The 16,517-nt window shown below is 41.9% G+C and overlaps 3 protein-coding genes across 6 annotated transcripts; all 3 read right to left on the reverse strand.

Annotated features, from left to right (window-relative positions):
• Positions 1 to 2,903: 2,903 nt before the first annotated feature.
• tnfsf13 (TNF superfamily member 13) lies at positions 2,904 to 5,644 on the reverse strand. Of its 4 annotated transcripts, none has more exons than XM_023988042.2 (6): positions 5,351 to 5,644; positions 4,086 to 4,176; positions 3,928 to 3,975; positions 3,453 to 3,574; positions 3,229 to 3,367; positions 2,904 to 3,104 (listed from the first exon to the last, which is right to left on the reverse strand). In XM_023988042.2, the coding sequence occupies exons 1-6, from the start codon at positions 5,543 to 5,545 to the stop codon at positions 2,995 to 2,997; spliced, it is 705 nt and encodes a 234-aa protein (XP_023843810.1). In that variant the 5' UTR covers positions 5,546 to 5,644; the 3' UTR covers positions 2,904 to 2,994. The 4 variants fall into 4 exon arrangements, with proteins under 4 accessions (XP_023843810.1, XP_023843809.1, XP_023843813.1 ...); XM_023988041.2 differs by having other exon boundaries at positions 3,928 to 3,978; XM_023988045.2 differs by lacking the exon at positions 3,453 to 3,574 and having other exon boundaries at positions 4,086 to 4,159; positions 5,347 to 5,644.
• An 800-nt stretch (positions 5,645 to 6,444) lies between these two features.
• Positions 6,445 to 8,661, reverse strand: LOC139022472 (uncharacterized). The gene is made up of 6 exons (XM_023988040.2): positions 8,325 to 8,661; positions 8,095 to 8,217; positions 7,900 to 7,975; positions 7,561 to 7,781; positions 6,807 to 6,978; positions 6,445 to 6,706 (listed from the first exon to the last, which is right to left on the reverse strand). Exons 1-6 carry the CDS (start codon positions 8,432 to 8,434, stop codon positions 6,542 to 6,544), a joined length of 867 nt encoding a protein of 288 aa, XP_023843808.1. The 5' UTR covers positions 8,435 to 8,661; the 3' UTR covers positions 6,445 to 6,541.
• Positions 8,662 to 9,018: 357 nt separating this feature from the next.
• On the reverse strand, positions 9,019 to 12,008 carry LOC111964236 (proteasome subunit beta type-6). Its single transcript, XM_023988046.2, has 6 exons — positions 11,884 to 12,008; positions 11,532 to 11,599; positions 11,231 to 11,362; positions 10,865 to 10,994; positions 9,719 to 9,863; positions 9,019 to 9,325 (listed from the first exon to the last, which is right to left on the reverse strand). Exons 1-6 carry the CDS (start codon positions 11,977 to 11,979, stop codon positions 9,198 to 9,200), a joined length of 699 nt encoding a protein of 232 aa, XP_023843814.1. The 5' UTR covers positions 11,980 to 12,008; the 3' UTR covers positions 9,019 to 9,197.
• Between the last annotated feature and the right edge of the window lie 4,509 nt (positions 12,009 to 16,517).

The following is a 16,517-nucleotide window of genomic DNA, read 5'->3' on the forward strand; positions in this document are numbered from 1 at the left end:
GTAACTGGCTATGCTTATTTCACCACTTACCAGAAAGAGTTGCATCCCAATAGGCCATGTTAGGCCATGTATGAGCAGAAGATCCGCGGATGTACGGTGGAGTTCAAAATCAGGGTCTGTGGTAAATGCTGTTACTGCTAGATGTATTTTAAGAGTTCTTGCAGAGTTTTCAGAGGCTTGTAGACAAACGAAATGAGAACCTAATTTTATTCCTGTTAGTCACGTTTAGTAAATTGTTTGACACTAGTGATTTTGCTGCAGTACAAAGCGATTACAAAGATCTACATTGTCTGTGACGGACTGTATTGGTTTAATTGAAATCCTAAATGCAGCTTTTCTACGTTCAGAAACTCAGGGAGACTTTGATAAAGTTCTCAAGCTACTGAAGAGATGATGATTAAGCATGATATTAGTAATTGGGATGTGAGCGCATCACGGCAGCGAAAACTGCCTGTAAAATTGGCAGACAGTGTAGTCACAACTTCATTAGGGAAAACATCCAGCATAATGAGTGACTGTGACCTGAGGCAATTTTGGAACAATATTCTATAAAGACAGATTACTGAGTTGAACTCAATATTTCAAGAAGACACATAGGGGGTCATGCAAGGGCAGCCTCCTTTTCCGAAGAATCCCAAACCCGCGGCCTTAAAGAGCACCTGAAGACCATTTTTCCTCACATCACACACATATTAACTCCCCTTAATGACTCATCCCCTCTGGCATTTAGCCACCGTTATCTTTTTGCCTTGCACTAATTTTAGTTTGGTTTCACATTAGGGCATGGAAACTTTAGAGCCATAGCAATGGTTCAAAAATAAACAGTCATGATTGATTTGCACTTTCCGCACCAAAGTACGTTCATCTCTAGGAGACAGAACGTGTCTCCTTCCTGAGCGGTATGACGACTGCATGGTCCCATGGTGTTTATACTTGTGTACTATTGTTTGTACAGATGAACGTGGTACCTTCAGCCGTTTGGAAATTTCTCCCAATGATGAACCAGACTTGTGGATTTAAAAAAAAAATCTGAGGTCTTGGCTGATTTATTTTTGATTTTGCCATGATTGTCAAGCAAAGGCACTGGGTTTGAAGGTAGGCCATGAAATACATCCACAGGTACACCTCCAATTGACTCAAATTATGTCAATTAGCCTATCAGAAGCTTCTAAAGCCATGACATCATTTTCTGGAATTTTCCAAGCTGTTTAAAGACAACTTCAACTTAGTGTATGTAAACTTCTGACCCACTGGAATTGTGACACAGTGAATTTATAAGTGAAATAATCTGTCTGTAAACATTTGTTGGAAAAATGACTTGTGTCATGCACAAAGTAGATGTCCTAACTGACTTGCCAAAACTATAGTTTGTTAGCAAGACATTTGTGGAGGTGTTGAAAAATGAGTTTTAATGACTCCAACCTAAGTGTATATAAACTTCTGACTTCAACTGTATATGTAGCAAAAAAACTGAAAAAACAAAGATATTTGTCCTCCGATGAGAGGGGTGGTGGAGGGGTTAAAAATAGTAATAATAATACATTCAAAAATAAGCACACCCAAGCCCCCACCCTGCCACTGATTGGATCATTTGAACCATCTGTATATATCCTTAAGAATAAATAAAACCTATTATCTCTTCTCACGTCCTCACCCCATTCTCTCCTGCCCTCAGTCATGTCCACTTCTAAACTTGGTTTTGGAAACAGCCACGGAGGAACGTTCCCCAGTGCAATTGCTGGCCCTATCTCTCTCTCCCCCAGTCCATATTCTCGTTAGAGGTGCATGCCGCCACCTACTGTACGGGTTGTAAACTACGTGCGTATGTATATAGAGTGCATTCGGGAAGTATTCAGACCCTTAACCTTTTCCACATTTTGTTACATTACAGCCTTATTTTAAAATTGATTAAATTGTTTGTTTTTTCTTATCAATCTACACAACTATACCCCATAATGACAAAGCAAAAACATTTTAAAAAAAATGTTTATTACAAATACAAAACTGAAATATGACATTTACAAGTATTCAGACCCTTTACTCAGTACTTCTCAGCAACGCTCCCATCCAACCTGACAGAGCTTGAGAAGATTCGCAGAGAAGAATGGGATAACTCCCCAATACAGGTGTGCCAAACTTGTAGCGTCATAACCAAGAATACTCAAGGCTGTAATCGCTACCAAACGTGCTTCAACAAAGTACTGATTAAAAGGTCTGAATACTTATGTAAGTGTAAATTATATTTCGTTTTTTATTTTTTTAAATTTGCAAAAATTTCTACTAACCTGTTTTTTATTTGTGCGCTATGGGGTATTGTGTGTAGATATTGATTGAAAAAAACAATTTAATCCATTTTAGAATAAGGCTTTAACATAACAAAATGTGGAAATAGTCAAGGGGTCTGAATACTTTTTGAACGCACTGTATTGACCACGAGGTCCCTGTTGGATTATACATCAGTCTTCAATAGACAAGGATGGCAAACTGCTAAATTAAACTTTCTCAGAGGGAAATTCACAATGATGCTGTACACTCAACAGTACTCATATTGGGTCACCACTCACTGTACTGTTTAGAGCTTGCAAGAAAGACATTTCACTGTACTTGTGTACGTATCATTAAAACTTAATTTGATATTGGGTCACTGTACTACTGCACTATTGTTTGCTTGATTAATATCCTATGTATTTTCAATCATGGAATTCAAACATGATTGAAACATACATACATGTGACAACATACATCTGTGCACTTTCCAATGCTATAAGAAGGCTACATTTTGTGATATTTGGTAACTGTTCTGTATCAGGCTACCACAATATAAGTGCTGAAAGGAAAACACTGGCTGAGTAGTACTTGCAAAACYTTTGATATTGAAAAGAGTTTATTAAATATCAGGCACCACAATGCAGTAGGTCAGCATGTCGGGTTATTATAGGCAGTGATTGTAGGGTTCTGGAGAYACATGGTTTTGTGTTAGATCGTCACTCAGTGTCAGATCCTGAACATGCCAAGGAAGGTGGAGTGAGGCTTGAGGACAAGCCCAGCAGATTTCCTGGGAATGGAGAGTTCCAGAGTGGATCCTGGCTCCAGGTAATGGACACCTGGGAGAGAAACACCAGTAACTTCAGCACTGGGTGTAGTAGTGCTGTAATTGTGTTCCGTATTATAAGTAATTCATTTGAATCTCGTTTGTAACACACGCTGGCCGGGGTTGGGTCGACTCACCGGCTGTGTAGCAGGTGTTTTGGGCCACAGTGATGTTGCTGGGCATGCTCTGTATGCACTTCATCAAGATGGTCTCAATACCATGTAGACGCTTCTTGATCACATGACCCATTGTCCATGTGGTGTCTTTATACAGCACCTGTACACAAACACAGTGATGGTATAGAGGGACCTTGGCTTGACCGCCTCTCAAGAGATGACAATGTCTAGTTTTAATAGGCTACCTGACTGTAGATGAAGTAAGTCCCTTCGGTTACCACTGTGACCTTTTCTCCAAAGACCTGCAGCCCCTCCCCTAGACGACTCAGTCCTAGAGCCCATTCTACCAGAGTGTAGTCATCTTCATCTGAGACAACATAGTGGTTAAAACATGGAGTATGTGTATGTTGGAGACAAAATAATGTTTGAGGGTATTGTAGTTAATGCAAAACGCAGTTTATACCGGGTTCTAACATGCGTCCTTTTTCCAGATGTTGTCCACATTCTGATTGGGCCCACATTTTTAGCCAGGTGTAGACAATTAAAAGACGCATAGTGATCTAATTTTGAAAATATCTTATAAGTTTAAACGGGCATGATCAGGACAAGATAAGGACGCATGTTAGCGGCAGGTATAAACAGGGCTATAGCGTGTGTGTGTGTGTGTGAGAGAAAGAGAATGTACAGTATAGATGTGAAGTCATTGCCCATTCGACTCACCATATGAGTGTGATGACAGAGGAACAAGGTGAAGAAAGGCACTCCTCCCTGCTGGATGACATGGAAATTATAAATTATTAAGTAAATTGTGTGTGTGTGTGTGTGTGTATGTGTGTGTGTGTGTGTGTGTGTGTGTGTGTGCGTCGGATGAGACTGACCAGTGCGCCGCTGTCTCCGTCTCCCATGTCTTGAAATCTCCCTCTTTCCTCGAATTCCATTCCATTGTGTATGTCTGTGAGAGTCAGATATCTGTGTCAAATGCCAGATGACATCAGATGTGAACCTCATAGTGTGACAAGAATCCGTTGTTTCAGATATGTGGTAAACAATCAAGTAATTGTCATCCTTTTCCAGACTTCAACTCCATTGAGAAGTGTGGTGGATAATAAACCTTATTGCTCGATCTCCTAAGCATTAATWACTTCAAAATAGCCCAGTAGCCTAAGAATATTAATTGATGTCTCATAAATTCTCAAAAACATACTTTACACATTAGCTGATAGCGTGATAGGAATCAAATGTTTCAGATATGTAGTAAATAGGGTTGGTGTAGGTTACTTTCTAAATGTAATCCGTTCCAGTTACTAGTTGCCTGTCCAAAATTGTCATCAGCAATGTAACRTTTGGATTACTCAGTAACGTAATCTGATTACTTTCCCCTTATGGGGCATGGGGTGGGCAACTCCAGTCCTCGCGGGCCTGATTGTCACACTTTTTCTCCATCCCTAGCAAACACAGCTGATTAATCAAATTGCATTCTGAGCTGAAGATCGTGATTAGGTGATTATTGGAGTCAGGTGTGTTAGCTGGACCTGGGGAAAAACTGTGACACCAATCAGGCTCTCGAGGACTGGAATTGCCCACCCCTGCAAGACAAAAAGGATCCATCAAATGCATTTGGTGTGTCATCATAGTAGTCTCTGTCTTGTGGTGAGGCTGAACAAACTTAAACTTGCGCCTATTTTCGATGCTGAATTGAATGTCATTGAGGAAACCGAAAGGCATGATAATGTATTTTTWCACAAACATCCTTTCTGGCTTTAAAAGTAATCGAATAAATAATCCTCTAGTTTTTCAAAAGTATCTGTCATCTGATTTCAATATTTTCCCAGGTTATTTTGTAATCACATTACATGTAACATCTACCCAACCCTGGTGGCAAACAATTAAGTCATTGTCATCATTTTCTCCATTGATAATTGTGGTGAAATAGGCCTATTGTTCTAAGCATTAACAAGCATCTTGATTCCTTACTTCAAAATCTGACATTTCCTAGTGGTTAGGCCTAGCCTAAGAARATTTATTGACTTCTTKTAAATTCTCAAAAACATAGACCTACTTCACACATCAAGCAAAGTTTCACAATAGTGTTTTKTTTTTCGTGTAGCCTATAACCTATTAGTAAATGTATGAACTCACCTACCCCGCAGCGCGAGATATCAGTAGACGATTCCTTTATGTCCCCGCATACCAGACTGGTCCACTGACGCAGCTCCCGCAGTTCGACCTGCATCTCTCTGACCCGGTTGGACTGCAGGACCATCAAGCAGGCCAAGAACAGCGACACAGCGTACAGCAGATATGTGCCATMAAAATGTACTGTATAACGGTTTGTCATTATGTCACACAGGCGATACCAACTGTTACGAGGACGAGGGGATGGCGTCCTTTTTCAATGAAGGCTTTGTCAGGGCCGTAATAATCCCGTTACAATGTGCACTTTCACTTTCTTAATGTCATCATCCCATCACTTGGAAAACGATGACTCATGCAGTCTCGGATTACAAAACTGCTATAAAGACCTGGAGGACGTGTGAAAACAAAGTGATAGGCTACAGTAGGCCAATAGGACTATSCTACATTGAAGTCTGAAGCTAAAGTTAATGTCTTTATTAAATGTTTGTACTACAATTTGTTTTGAGAAAGGCAGTGACCAAGACAGGCAAGTGGCTCATAAAAACAACTGATTGTAATACCTGAATGAAAAGGGAATACAGTTGAGTAGGTTTGAAGCACTGTAGACTACATTATAATTCATGAATGTATATATGCTTGGCTCTCGAGGGAAAAGGCTTACTTTACAGCACCCTTGATAGCCAAACATAAATACATGTACTTCTAGTCAGGCCTATGTGCTTGTCTGGCTATGACAGAACAAGGTCAAAGGGTCCTTTGAGAGATGGACTCAGTTGAAGGCTGATGCCACCAGTCRCGCACTCCACTACCTCAGACCGCGTTGCCAGCCCTTCGGGAACTTCTCAGAGGAGAGGGATGGGATCTGTCTGTCAAAACAGGAGCAGGGTGAGCAGCCAAGTCAAATCCTTTTTTTTCTCCAATTKATTTCTTCATATAACGCTCCCCAGTACAAGACCATACTAGTCACACTGGAATGCAATGTTATGTATTTATTTCCTTTTTTTTCATTGCTTGGCAATCCAGTATAAAATTAACTGACCAAATGTTGTACATKATTTTTAAGCTGTAAAATCTGAACAAAWCAATTGTAACATTGCAAAACATATCGCTTAAACTCTGAATCTGATCAATACAAACTATGAGCCCTTCTACAATGTGAACTCAACAAGTGCTTTGGAGAAATGTAACAAAAATGTAATTATTCCTCTGGAATGTGCCCAATGCCCCAAAATTCATTGTGGGACAGACGAGGGCCTTGCCAACCCCCCTTGGCTTGTCTATCAGCAGTTGCCAGGACAAATGACATCATCGGATTTCCTCCAGGAGCKAGATGGGATGCTTGTTCAAATCCTCCAAACAGACCCTGCAAAGACATCACAGTAGAATAAGGGATATCCACATTTGCTTCCTCAATTTCAGTTACTCTTAAATACAATATCAGTCAGTGAGAGTTGAGTCCATACCTCCTGCTGGGTGTAAGGACGAGTGAGGGTTGGACTGAGGTAGTCTGTAGCTTCATCCTGCTTCTCCACTGTGATGCTGATAGTCATGCTGCTGTCCTCTGCTTGCCTCTGGGAATGGCCCTCTTCTGCCTTACACCTGGGTTTGGAGCCCCACCAACTCCCCTGCTTCAACCTGGGACATGATRGTGTTTGGGTTCATTTTAAGAACTACTGTTCTATATTTAATGCTTATCGTCCAAAGGCAACCAACAATCGTAAAAGTAGGAATAATGAGTTTTTCTGTTTTATTCAGTCACCTATGATATTCTACTATGACTCAACAGCCTTTCAGAGTTGCCCTTGTAGATTTCTATCCCTGTGTAGCACATGGGGATGTGTGAAACTTAATCCTCAGCCTGAAGTGTCCCCACTTGCACCAGCGAATAGCTACAGTAGCTWTTTGCGTGGGGCTGACTGGTAAGACGGTTCAGGAGGGCGGTCACGTGTCCTAGCAAGGCAGAGTTCCCACGTTCATGCCAGGTATGGGCRGAATCGGTAAGAAGTGGTATTCGCTAAGCAAGCAGCATGATGTCCTTTACACCTGCACTGAATGTATAACCACATTTCTGCCCCCATGGCATCCAATTAAAATCAGTTTCCCCTCATTCTACCCTGATGGCACAGTAAAACCAACAATACCAACAAGCCACAGGCTCAGGCCATCCATCTCCAATGTCCCCTCTGCACTATCTAGCATTAGAAACCTTTCACTTACTGGTCAATAGAGCTCTGTCTCCTGCGGAGGTCCCCAATGTGCTGCAGCACTGCTGCCACCCTGGGTTGCACCACCTGGCTGCCCTGTGCTGCACCCCCTGTCCTCCCCTTCTTCTTCCGGCCCATCAGTTCCACTGGAGAGGGTAGCTTTCCTAGACCCAGACTTCCCCCTTTTTTAACTCTCTGTCCTGCTGGAGGTGATCCGGCCATGTCCACGCCAACCTGCGTGTAAACATAATGGCAAAAAATCTGAAAACGTTTTACCTCAATCGTAAGATGTGCCATTTAAAAAATGACAGCCACAGTGAAACACATGTTTACCAAGTCTTAGGGTACTCACTAGTCCTTCAGGTTTATTTGAGAACATCTGCATCTGAAATGGGCTGTAGGATGTGGTGGGCTCAGGAGACACTTCACTAACAAACAGCATACAGACCTCTATCAGTAAGAGAGAATTTGACTGGAGCATTTCTAAACCTTGATGTGTTTATAAAAGAGTGAGATTGTTGGTGGTGAAAGTGAAGAGGACATCCACCTTGGCTGACATAGAATCCTATGCCAGAAATGTTCTCTACTCTGTGACAAGGAGCTAGACTGTGGGGGAGGGCTAGGCTCAGTCTCCATCTCTGAACACTGACGCTGCACAACCTTGGACCTCCTGAGGATGTGAAGAATACAACACAAAGCAAGCTTCATATTACCTGAAATAATGGCTTATCTTTCAAAAATAATACGTCCTGAACTCTTGCAGCATAAGCAACTCACTTGGCAAACGAGAGGAACTGATCACCATCTTCTGCCTCTGGTTGTTCTACCYGAGGAAAATGCCCAGCATTATTATTAACTAACGTTACTCTGTCTGCTAGGTGCCACATTGTTACCCTGAGGGAAGAGCAGCTGAAATACGAATACTAATGTAGAATGTGACCTTTAATCAATTAATAATAGTCTTGAAATAAAACTATTGCCTGGTATCCTAGCCAATACCAGAACGGCCCTACAATAAAAACGTATTTTTATAGGCTAACGTTAGCCAGACTGTTTCCAATCTAGCCTGCAAACAAACGATATCAAAGTCCCGCGCAAAACGTGAGCGCGTGCCATGAAAAAGTCAGCAGCACGTGAGGAAAATACACAGATCAACGTAATAGATCTACTCRTTGGCGTCACCTCATCAAGTCCGTATTACTTGCGCATGCAACATTTCTCGGGGTAGTTTTTGTTAAAAGTCCTCCCCGTGGTGTCTGTCTGCATTCCTCACTATACATCTTGGAAATGGTGTTGTGCTTTAGTCTACTTCCAACTCACTGCAATGAAGGTGAGATCACCTCTGAAAATGTTATGCCAATTATCTCTTCCAGTTATCTTTTATAGTCTGTCTTGTGTGCAGTTTCACTCAATTTCCAAGAAATAATAGCTAATGCAAAACAGGCCTGAGAGACAGGAACACAAATGTATCTAAGGTTAAGTATTTTTTTATTGCATGACAAATCTTATTTTGCAAAACAAAAATGAGACACAAACACATGGCTTTCCAAAGTCCTACACTGCACAGGACTAGGTATAGCGCTTATGTGGATGGACTTGACAGGGGGTGCGTTGTCTGCACAGCAAAGGAACTTCCCCTCTGCTCCTTGTCTAGGCGTTGGAGAATTTGGGCAGCTGGTTTCCCAGAACAACCCGTCTCTCCAGGCCCTCCTCTGTGATGGCTGCCAGACGAGCCACTCCTCCACTAGAACCGTCCCGCTCCATGGCCAGTGCCAAGGCTGTATGGAGAGAGGGACATTAACACCTAGATGTGACCCGACAACCAACATATTACAGATCCGACTATCAAGTATTTTCAGTTCAGTTGTCATGACATATGGTGGAAGAGAGATTAGAAAAGCAGCAGTTGAAGAGATTTGAAACAGCCTAATGACAGTGTAAAGATCATAGGTGGGCTACAGGGTCCGCTGTGCTTGTACAGGCAAATGTTCCTTCCCAACAGATTCAAATAATCGACTTATCAAGGTCTTACATTTTAAACAACGCTATTAGGTATATTTCAATCAGCTTTGTTAGTTCAGGGCTCAAACAATTGCCTTCAAACACTGTGGCTCTCCAGGATTGGAATTACCCACCACTGTGCTAGACTGTCAACCTCTGGTCCTACTCACCCTGGGTACAGAAGTGAAGACACTCCTCCTTGGTCATCCCAGGCTTGTAGTTAGAATCCATGAAGCCATATATGTAGGAGCTGCCAGAACCACCTACTGACACTGGCTGCCTCACTATCATACCTCCCATTGGGACTGTGTACACCTGGGTGAGAGGGAAGGGTCACTGGAGAGTCAATCCATGTAATCTCAGCAAGCCATGACACCCACCACCATGGCCTAAAATGTCATTTTTGGTCACCAGCCACTGTGGTAGGTAGATTAAAAAAATACATCTACCAGCCACTAGGATTTTTTACCAGCCAAAATATGTTTTCACCATAATTACATCAAAAACACAAAACGGATGACCATGCTTTGTAATGTTTCTAAAACAAGAAATGTATTAGTAAGAAGTAATGTGGTATATTGCTCAATTTCCATTTATTTTTGGTGACCTCAGTCTTTTAATCAAAATATCAGAGACAAAATGTTTTGCTGCCCCTTTAAGGGTGTGAGTTTACCATGGTAACGACACCACTTGATTCCTGTCACAATTTGAGATCTGACTAGTGTGTGTCTAAACTATCAGTTGAAGCAGAAGACTCAAACTACCATTGAAAAACAACTGAGCTTGAGGGCTAAATGTAAATTGCCAAAAAACATAAGGACAAAGTCTTACATAGTAGACTTTTGACTAAATTAGACCAACTTTTATGCCTGTGGGCAGTGCTTTCAAAAAGGAATCCATCAGTTCTTCATTCATTGCACACAGCAGCTCCCCTGTCAGGCAGTGTTCCTGTGCGAGGTGGGATATAGTATTCCTATTTATTTGTGTAATTAATATCTAATGAAACAAAACAGCTACTGCAGAATTTTTCTAACCCTAACTCATACTCATTTTTTTTATTTGCGAATGTAATGCTCTCACTGTAGAGCCCTGCAAATTGACCAACATGGCTGGTGAAACAGACATTCTTACCCACCAATACCCAGATCTTCCCACATTTGGCAGGTGCTAATTTTATACCCTGCCCACCACCATCCCAGATTGTTCTAAAATCCTTTCTTTTCTTTTTGCGGTAGAATGACCCTACACATTTCTCTGAGACAGTGGGGGGAAAGTGGTTGGAGTGTATGATCCAAATACAGATGCTGAGAACTCACCTGTCCACCCCTTCTTTTGTCCCAGCCAGCCACAATGATGCCAGCCATCAGCTCCTCTCTGTATCTGTAGCATGTCTGTTTGAAGAGATTGGCTGCKGTTTGCACAAGTGGAGGCTCATCCAGCTCAATGCTGCAGCAGGCACAGAGGGAGAGATATTTCACAGTGAATAAATATAGAATGACACTCAAGAAAGGCATTTCACTGTGCTTGTACATTAAAACTTGAATCAGACACTCAAGACAATATTTTCATAGTTCTCAAAGCACTTATTTTATCCTGGGAGTGGTATGAAGATAACCACTATATAGCTGTGCTGAAGAGTTTTTGATCTTTGTGTAGAGGTATAGCCATATAGGGTGTGTTACCTGTGAAAGCCCAGCTGATAGGTGACTATATCAGCAACAGCCTGTGTGTCAGCTGCAGAACCAGAGCGGCAGCAGAAGATGCGGTCGTGAATGGGAGTCAACTTGTCAGTAACTCGATTGGCAATGTAAGCACTACAACCAGTTGGGGAAAAAATAACGATTGGGAGTATTAGGCAGCTCTAGTTATAGAGTTTTTAAACACAAAAATGTCAATGGAATAGAGGACGACTTAATCAGTAATCTATTTCTATTAGGTCAGGAAGCCGGGTAAGACACAGTTGCTTGATTTAAAGTAACTTACCCTGTTGTTGTTCTGGAGTCCGCGCCAATCACAACCCCTCCATCAAACTCTACTGCCATAATGGTAGTCTGCGATTAGACATGAAGAATCAGAACAACATTTTTGCTTTATTTATGTGAAAATAATCCCAAAGACATTATGTAGAAAAAACGGTAATGGCTAGCTGGCTACCAACATAATCAGCTGTAAAATGCTATAGCTAGCTACATACATGGCGAGCGCTTCTGCAGTCTCATTGTTAGCTAGCTAGCTATAGCTAGCTATAAAGTGGCATGTAAATGCCTCTGTGTTCAGTTTGGGCAACGCATTCAAACCTATGTAAAGTGAACAGTGCTATATTACATTTCCTCACCCCAGTGCTAACTTCTTCTTGTGCCCACTCTGGCACCATATCAACTGTACTAAAAGCATTTTCGGACCGGTTCGCTGACATGTACACAGCAGCCATCTTGACAGTTGATGAAATAATGGTCTTCTTCGCTGGTCTGGTTTAACAAATTATGTTGTGCTGACTATCGCCACCTGTTGGATTGCATGAGAATAACAACTTCAAAAATCAAATCAAATTGTATTTGTCACATGCGCCGACTACAACAGGTGTAGTAGACCTTACAGTGAAACGCTTATTTACAAGCCCTTAACCAACAATGCAGTTTTAAGAAAAATACAAACAAAAATAAGAAATATAAGTAACAAATAATTAAAGAGCAGCTGTAAAATAGCAATAGCGAGGCTATATACACAGAGTACCGGTATAGAGTCAATGTGCGGGGGAACCAGTTAGTCGAGGTAATTGAGGTAATATATACATGTGGGTAGAGTTATTAAAGTGACTTATACATAGATAAGGACTGAGAGTAGCAGCAGCATAAAAGGGGGGGKAATGCAAATAGTCTGGGTAGCCATTTGATTAGATGTTCAGTAGTCTTAAGACTTGGGGGTAGAAGCTGTTTAGAAGCCTCTTGTACCTAGACTTGGTGCTCCATTACCGCTTGCCATGCAGTATCAGAGAGAACAGTCTATGACTAGGGTGGCTGGAGTCTTTGACAATTTTTAGGACCTTCCTCTGACACCGCCTGGTATAGAGGCCCTGGATGGCAGGAAGCTTGGCCCAAGTGAAGTACTGGGCCGTACGCACTACCCTCTATAGTGCCTTGCGTCGGAGGCCGAGCAGTTGCCATACCAGGCAGTGATGCAACCAGTCAGGATGCTCTCAATGGTGCAGCTGTAGAACCTTTTGAGGATCCGAGGACCCATGCCAAATATTTTCAGTCTCCTGAGGGGGAATAGGTTTTGTTGTGCCCTCTTCATGATAAAGGTGGGAGTGCCAGTTCTAGATGATAGTCAAATCATGAATTTAGAAAATTCTCAATTTTCAGTATCTATGAGCAAGCCTCATGCCAGACTTTCTTGAATTATTATTGTATGCTTTGATAACAGGATATGAAGGGAARTCTCAAATATTCTCAGTAAGATTATTTGTGAAACACTGAACCACTCTCTGGTATTGGATCTSCTACAACTATTTCTTAAGGCGAGATTGAATTTTGCTCCAGGGATTTTGCTATTGATTGGGATGATGGTTAAAACATGTAGTGTGATTCATGGGGGACTGAGGAAAAGCTTTGCAACAGTGAGCTTCAGTACTGTATAGATGGGAGTACTATGAAAGAGCAGCAGATTTGATTTGATTTGACTGCAGAAGATGGAAGTGACCATTAGTGTTCTGGCCATTCAATCGAACCATTCATTTWWTTTWWTTTTTTACTTGAATACATTACTTTTACTTTTTTCAGAAAAGAAGAAGGTCTGCACAAGGTTGAATGCAACTCTAAACTACCATTTCTAAAGACTTCTGGAGTGAATACACTGATTGTGTTACAAGGACTATGACGCAAATCGCCATTTTTAGGCAACAACACCCGATATTGTGTATTTTTAAGCTGTGAGAGAGCCTCAGGATACCCTCAGGTGTGATGATGGTGGTACTCTCGCTGCATTGCAGATGTAGTCACCGTGTTCTCTGGCTGCTCCTGTGTCCTTCTAGGTCCATCCTGTCTCAAACAATCACATCCGCTTTCTTATTGTGTGTGTGTGTGTGTTTGTATTTGCAGGCATCTGTGGGATTATCAAAGTGCCAGGTTCTTACATCTCTTTACAGTTATGCAGCAGATAATAATACTAATAACCTGCACTGCAGTGGAGGCTGCTGAGGGGAGGACGGCTCATAATAATGGCTGGAATGGAGTAAATGGAATCGTATCAAACACATGGAAACCACATCTTTGATTCCATTGACTCCATTCCAGACATTATTATGAGCTGTCCTTCCCTCAGCAGCTTCCACTGCTGCACTGGATTAGCCTATATAATTATTTGAGGGCATCAAATTGGGGATGAAGCACACAGACGCACGCTCATATGTGCACACTCATTTTGTTTGCAAAAGAAAATGCCTCAATCGTCCAGACTGACCTCTTCTTCTGTGCCTTGAGGCGCAGGTCAATATAGGCAGACGGCGAATAAAATGTGTTTTAGGTCAAACTCGTGTAATGTGAGTATGAAACATAACCTGAAATGTACTCAACTGCAGTCCTGGAGGCACTGAAGGAGAATAAAGGCCAACCCATTATTTCTGTTTAAAACAGCCTAGATCCTAGTAATGCATTCACACTGGCTCTCTCCCTCGCTATTAGTAACCATGGTTTCCTAAGCTCTAAGGTGCCTAGGTTAGAGAACCTTGGGGTCTGTAATGTTCAACGGGAAAAGAGAGATTGGCCTTAGCCAGCTGCCAGTGTGATTTGAGTCAATCAAAAGAGCGCTTAGAGAAGCTTAATCCCAGATAATCGCCACTGCAGCATAGACCAGGACTAACACATCATTGAAATAGTCCCTACTGCCGTCTCCACAAGGCTAACTGATGGCCCTGCACAAGACAGACYGATCAAAAATAGACCTAATGATAAATCCACTCAAACATCAATGAGCTTTGAGTTGTTCTGTATTGATGCTCACTCATTCATTCATGCATTCAAAAGCTGTCATCAGTCAGACCTCACATTGTATCCAAACAGAGTTCCAGATTCCTTTAGGCGTAATCATATTTTCCTTAGTTTAGAATAGTAACCTATACCTATATCTATCTGTTTCATAAAACATGAGATTTCTATGAGGGCTCAGGGCTATTGATCCACAATGTCTCCCCAAGTGTGTGTGTGACAGGTTCATTACTAAAGCCGTGATCACATTGGCAGTCTGAAGTGACCCAGATTCTATTTATTTGCATTTCCAATTCAAATCTGTTTGAACAGTCAAAAAGCTGAACAGCCAAAAAGCACATGGAATCGGATGTTTCAAGCCACATTTAAAGTCAGATACAAATCTGATTCCTGGCCATGTGACTTGTGTCTGAATGGTCAAAMCTGTGTTATTTGCCCTCAAGTGGTTTTAAGACTGTTATTTGAGATATTTTGTTGTTTGATAGCTACTCTCTTGACAGTTTGACAAGAACATGTGGTAGCTAACTAGCTTGTTAATTGTTTACAAACAAATGAGTGAATGTGCTAGAAAGCTAAACAGCTACCTAGCTATCTAGTTGAATGGTGTGGCTAGCTAAACAGCTACCGAGCTATCTAGTTGACTGCTGTGGCTAGCTAAACAGCTACCGAGCTATCTAGTTGACTGCTGTGGCTAGCTAAACAGCTACCTAGCTATCTAGGTGGACTGCTGTGGCTAGCTAAACAGCTACTAGCTATCTAGTTGACTGCTGTGGCTAGCTAAACTGCTACCTAGCTATCTAGTTGACTGCTGTGGCTAGCTAAACAGCTACCGAGCTATCTAGTTGACTGCTGTGACTAGCCAAAAGGGACTTTTTTTGAAAGTTGGATAATTGTATCCTTTGAGGAATTAACAGTGTTTTTACCCAATGATGTTGAATATTCAAAGCAACTGGGAAAGTCCATGGCAGACATTGTTGTCACCTTACCTTGCTACATAACTTCTGAGTGATAGGAAGCACAATCACCACCACCAATCAACCTACATCACTGCGCATACACCTGTCATTACTATGACAACTAGCATAGCCTTGACTGCTGTCTGAATACAAACAAATCCATTTAGTCACTTGTAACTTGCTGTTGGACAGTCAGTTGTCCAAAACGGATTTGAAAAACAAAGCTGATTTGAGCATTAAGGCTTGCAGTTGAACAGGACTTAACAGTCTGGTTTCTCAGAAACTAATTTGGTTGAGGCATTATTCTTAGGGCTCATCGGTAATGTGTCTTGCCCTAAATGTTCATGAGGGCAACATGCCTCTCTCACTCTTTATACTTCATTCCATCTGCTCTTTCTTGTATCCTCTTCCTCTTTTCTCTCACTACTTCCCCAACAGTCTCTGGGAGATGGACTGACAGAGGAGCCCACTGCATTACATAGCAGATGCACCCAGATAATCCTGTCCTGTACTGTCCTACATAATCAGTGAGAGATGGAATGGTGGCTTTTCTCCAATGAGGAGAGGAGATGTTCTCTCATTAAGTACTGGGGCTCAGCCAGAACACCAGCCCAGCACCTGCCAATTACACTCACCGCTGGCCAGACGCCTGTGCCAGCTGCTGGCTGGACGCCACCCTCTCACTTTAGTAGCCAATGGAAACTGGAGAACATGAGCTTCAGTTGTTATAACACATCCATTATTCACGAGGAAGATAATATCTAAATAGGTTTTTGGATCAATAGATAGTTTTTTCCATTAATGAAAGAGTATGGTGTTGTCAGTGCCCCAGGAAAAGGTCAGAGAACAGATCTTTAGACACCTTCACTGAGCTGGCTCCTATTGGCATGGCTGTAATCCCCGTGGAGCGGGAGATAATGACCAATGTGGTGTGGACCCCCATAATGTTTAGCTGGTGGATAGGTTTGGTCTCGCTGTCTTCTGTTCCTATCTTATTTTTCTTTCATCCAGGCTTCGTGCTAATCTGGGTA

Source organism: Salvelinus sp. IW2-2015, linkage group LG5 (assembly GCF_002910315.2).
Source record: "Salvelinus sp. IW2-2015 linkage group LG5, ASM291031v2, whole genome shotgun sequence".
NCBI classification, from domain to species: domain Eukaryota; kingdom Metazoa; phylum Chordata; class Actinopteri; order Salmoniformes; family Salmonidae; genus Salvelinus; species Salvelinus sp. IW2-2015.